Here is a 5,345-nt window from a genome sequence, read left to right on the forward strand (position 1 = left end):
GAAATCAAAATTATTCAATACATTTTGTTTATTCAAATTAAAACCAAAAAAAAATTTAATATATTTAGATTCAATCATATTGTTTAGCTGCAAAAAGATCATACCATATAGGTTGCTCAAATACAATGTTTATTCTATATTTACTTTTTCATACAGATTAACTACATAATGGATTAAGCCTCATTCCAACATACTCTATTTTGTATTGAAAATATAAAACTACTGCTCTATCAAATTTACAGAAATAAGTATGGAAAAAGAAGTGCGGACTATTTGCTAACTTGTGAAGTAACTCCGAGATAGTGAAAAGAAAAAAAAATGGAAGAAAACACTCGAGTGTTTAGTTGTTGGGTTAACTACTTGAATGGTTTGCAAAAATACCAATTACCAAATGTCAAAGCGGCTCGTCAACGTGTTTTCTGCTTGTTTTGTTTAATTAAATTGTGTGACCTCAGTTTGTGCTAATGTCGTCACTTCTCTTCTTCGTTTTATAAAAGCTATTGTCATATTGCTTGGATGTTTTCGAAGTTTATTAGTAACACAATTGCCGTAAGTTCATCTCTTACCAAATTGCTTGTTTGTTTTTCTGCTTTAATAATCAACAAAAACTCGTTATGTAGTAAGCATGGTTTAAATACTTTCTCATAACTTGTACAATCAAGAAAATTAACAAAATTTATTTTGGAGAACTGACACAAAGGTGAACAAGATCATTTGGGCGTATTGTTAGGAGGATATCACCTTTTTCACTCAAAACACCCTGATAAATAATAGGCTAATAGCAAATGTAATCTTTACTAAAAAAAACAAAACTAGTTTAGTTGTAGGGTTGTCCTTAAAAAAAAAAAAAAGTTTAGTTGTAGTGGTACTTTAGGTAAATGTAAACACGTTCATTTATTTACCACCACGCCGCCCTATGTGAAAAGAGATCTAAAGATTTCATGGGAACACACTCACATGGCTTTGTTCTTTTCATTTCTTCACGTTCTTTTCTTATACTAACTTCTTTTTTAGCAAAAAATGTTAAGTATACATTTTCTTTGTAGTTACTCTGAGTTCATAAAAGAAGCATTTGATGTTAATAAAAACAAACTATGCAGAAGAAGACGACACAACTTTCCTCCAGATTAGTTTACAAAATGACATAGGTTCTTTAGCAAAAAAAAAAGAAAAAGACATACGTTATAAAATTTCGACCGACAATGCTTAAACAAGAATTAAAAAAATGACAGTAATTAAACTCAATAAAGTAATAATAAAAGCATTGTGTAACTAATTAAATAAGGAAAGTAAATAAATCATTAAATGAATGCTAACTGTCAATATATTTTCTGTCCATTGGTACCTTCCTGCTTCCTCCAACTTCCTTCCATATATACAACACTTCAGCTCCTCCCTTCCTCTTCACACTCCCTCTTCCCTCTTCCATCTGTACGTCTCTCGCCTGCCTTATTATTTCAGCGTTTTTTAGCTGATAATCTCGCCGGCATTTCTCTTCTCTCTTTGGTGAAGTTATGAAGAATTTTGCGTCCGTGGCTGCTCTGCTACTGCTTCTCTGTTTTCCGGTAGCTTTCTCCGGTCATGATTACGGCCAAGCTCTTTCCAAGAGTCTTCTCTTCTTCGAAGCTCAGAGATCTGGTGTCCTCCCTCGTAACCAAAGAGTCACTTGGCGCTCTCACTCCGGTCTCAACGACGGCAAATCCAGCGGCGTATGTCTCATATCTCTCTTGATTAAACAGTGTTTCCGACATTGTTCCTGTTTCATTCGTTTTTGGACTAAAATCTTGTTGTTTGGTTTGTTTTTTTTCCTTAGGTGAATCTGGTTGGAGGTTACTACGACGCCGGGGATAATGTGAAATTTGGACTTCCGATGGCTTTCACGGTGACGATGATGGCGTGGAGCGTCATTGAATACGGGAACCAGTTAGCGGCCAACGGCGAGCTAGGCCACTCCATTGATGCCATTAAATGGGGTACTGATTACTTCATCAAAGCCCATCCTGAGCCCAACGTCCTTTACGGCGAGGTATTTATTATTTATATTTATAAGATTTCTAAATAATCCAAACTTTTAATTTCTAAATTTATTATGATTATTATTATTTTTAGGTTGGAGACGGCAACACCGACCATTACTGTTGGCAGAGACCGGAAGAAATGACGACGGACAGGAAAGCTTACCGGATAGATCCAAGTAATCCCGGGTCGGATCTAGCGGGAGAAACAGCAGCTGCTATGGCCGCAGCTTCAATAGTCTTCCGCCGATCTAACCCTGCTTACTCTAGGCTTCTACTCACTCACGCTTATCAGGTTAGTTTTTATTAGTATTATTCTTCGGCGCATTTTTAACTTTTTCAAAGTGCGGATTTTAGCATAAAGTGAAGTGATGTTAATTCACCGGCAGTTACGTTGGGGGGAAGTTGCAGACACGCTATTATTGCACATCAGTATAAAGTCACTTAAAAAGTCATTTTCAGCGCACGTTAGGCGTTATATCAGCAGCGTCAGTTAACCATGAAAATGAACAAATCTGAAAATTAAATTTGTTTTTCATTCTAATTGCAATAAATATATAAATGCTTTTCAAAAGGAAATATTCTGAGATTTGCTATACCTAATATCAGTAACCAATCACGAGGAGTTTAACAAATTTTTATATCCTAACACTCTTGAGTGTAAAATTAATCTGAACACACTAAGCTTCCTAAAAACTAAAAATACTACGTAAATGGACCCCGCAAAGGATAGAGTTAGGTCGCTTTTATAGGGTTTGAAGCGACGCCGTTCTCTATCCTCACGGGTTTTGTGGGTTGTGACCGTATAAATCTCAGCCGTTTATCTCAAATTTCTATTATTTGTTATCTAGAAAAAACCTTCGCACATCGGCACATGCCTTGGGCTGTCGGTGCCCCATACGGTTTAACGACCTTTACCAATTTTACATTTATTCTTCAGCAAATACCTCCCAACAAAAATCTCTAAAGTAGCCTTGCTTTCTAAGTTTTATTACGGTTTTGCCATTATAATTTAATTTAATTTCTGTTTCTTGTTGCAGCTGTTTGATTTCGCGGACAAATACAGAGGAAAATACGACAGCAGCATCACCGTCGCTAGTAAATACTACGGATCCGTCAGTGGTTACAATGTAAGCCTACGGATAATTGAAAATCTGATAGATTAACGGTGGCTTTACACTGTTGTCTGAAATTGACCCCTTAATTTCAATGATCAGGACGAGTTACTCTGGGCTGCCGCGTGGCTATACCAAGCATCCAACAACCAGTTCTACTTGGATTACTTGGGTCGTAACGGTGACTCCATGGGTGGTACCGGTTGGTCCATGACCGAGTTTGGTTGGGACGTTAAGTACGCTGGTGTTCAAACCCTTGTCGCCAAGGTTAGTTAATACTTGATAGTGCAGCACCAATTTTTGTTAACCGGTTTGATAATCTTGGTTTGCTTTTAAACCGGTTTATTTCTTCTTTTGTGGTGGGACAGTTCTTGATGCAAGGGAAAGCAGGACGTCACACGGCTGTGTTTCAGAAGTTTCAACAGAAAGCTGATTTCTTTATGTGCTCCTTGTTGGGTAAAGGCTCCCGAAACATTCAGAAGACTCCCGGTGGTTTGATTTTCCGACAGCGTTGGAACAACATGCAGTTTGTCACCAGCGCTTCTTTCTTGACCACCGTTTACTCTGATTACTTAACTTCCTCTCGAAGCTACTTGAGATGCTCTGCTGGCAACGTCGCTCCTTCGCAACTTCTCTCCTTTGCTAAATCACAGGTTGATTATATTCTTGGAGATAACCCGAGAGCTACTAGCTATATGGTTGGTTACGGTAACAACTTCCCTCAGAGAGTTCACCACCGTGGCTCCTCCATCGTCTCTTACAAGGTTGACCGCTCTTTTGTCACTTGCCGTGGTGGTTACGCCACATGGTTCAGCCGTAAAGGCAGTGATCCCAACCTCCTCACTGGTGCTATCGTCGGCGGTCCTGATGCTTACGACAATTTCGCTGACAGGAGAGATAACTATGAGCAGACCGAGCCTGCTACTTACAACAATGCACCGCTCCTTGGTGTTCTTGCTCGTCTCAGCAGTGGTCATTCCGGTTACAGCCAGCTTCTTCCAGGTTTGTGTCTGAGATTCAACACATTCCAATTCCAACGTACCTTGGGAAGAGGTTTGGACCTCAAAGTTGTTTGCTTTGTTTTTGGTTATCTCTCTGCAGTGGTTCCTGCTCCTGTTGTAGTCCGAAGACCAATGCCTATTCGTAAACCGAGAGTGACTTCCCCGGTCCGAGGTATGCTCTTGTGTGCTTTTGTATATCTGTTGAACAGAGAGTTGACTGTGTGTTGATTAATTGTGCAGCTTCTGGTCCAGTGGCTATAGTTCAGAAGATGACAGGTTCATGGGTCTCAAAGGGAAGGACTTACTACAGATACTCAACAACTGTAACAAACAAATCACCAAGAGCTCTGAAAAGTCTTAACCTTTCGATCAAGAATCTCTACGGACCAATCTGGGGACTCTCTAGATCAGGAAACTCATTCGGTCTACCTTCCTGGATGCACTCATTGCAATCCGGAAAATCCCTAGAGTTCGTCTACATTCACTCAACAACGCCCGCCAATGTCGCGGTTTCAAGCTACACGTTGGCTTGACCAGACAACAAACTTCGAAAAGAATCACAGTGTGTATAGGGTCGTGAGAAGAAAGTGTTGGTTTTTCCCTATGGTTCATCAAGAACGTTTAAAGGTTTGGTCTTTTTATTTTCATTTTGCTTTTTTTTCGGGTGAATATAGAAGGGTTGAAGAAAGGTGGAAGTAAGGTGTGAAGAGATAGTTAAAGACTCTTCGGAAAATTTAAAAGAAGAGTGAAAGTGCTCATCCTCTTTCTACTCCTAGTTCAATGCTTTTTAAAAATTATATATAGGAAGATAGGAAAAAAAGATAGTGTTTTGTGAGATCTTCCTTCTCTTAAAAAGGGTCTCTTGTGAGAATCTGCGAGGATTGTTTTTTCATTCCTTGTAGCTCAAAAACATCTGTATGCCTGTCCTTTTGCGTTTTTATCTTTCTTGTGGTCAAGTTGTAAAACTCAACAACAGTCCTTAAATGAAATGTGATTTGGTTATCAACTGTGAAATCCCCTATATATTAATTGAGAAACATTTGAAAAGATGTAAACTCAATTTTGTATTAATTAAAATAGGTCCCAATGCATAGGTGGCATTCAATTAGATAGTCAATTACATTCAATTGAAAAATAAGTAGATCCACATTCGATTTTTATATGTTGTTAAATACATAAGTTGGTCAAACTATATGATATAATGATATGATATG

At 38.4% G+C, this 5,345-nt stretch overlaps 1 protein-coding gene across 1 annotated transcript; it reads left to right on the plus strand.

Annotated features, from left to right (window-relative positions):
* Positions 1–1,357: 1,357 nt before the first annotated feature.
* LOC106318273 (endoglucanase 6) lies at positions 1,358–5,145 on the plus strand. The gene is made up of 8 exons (XM_013756176.1): positions 1,358–1,709; positions 1,814–2,026; positions 2,110–2,310; positions 3,056–3,145; positions 3,233–3,397; positions 3,499–4,132; positions 4,232–4,303; positions 4,372–5,145. The coding sequence occupies exons 1-8, from the start codon at positions 1,515–1,517 to the stop codon at positions 4,662–4,664; spliced, it is 1,863 nt and encodes a 620-aa protein (XP_013611630.1). The 5' UTR covers positions 1,358–1,514; the 3' UTR covers positions 4,665–5,145.
* The last annotated feature ends 200 nt before the right edge of the window (positions 5,146–5,345 follow it).

This window comes from Brassica oleracea, chromosome C9 (assembly GCF_000695525.1).
Source record: "Brassica oleracea var. oleracea cultivar TO1000 chromosome C9, BOL, whole genome shotgun sequence".
Taxonomy (NCBI): Eukaryota; Viridiplantae; Streptophyta; class Magnoliopsida; order Brassicales; family Brassicaceae; genus Brassica; species Brassica oleracea.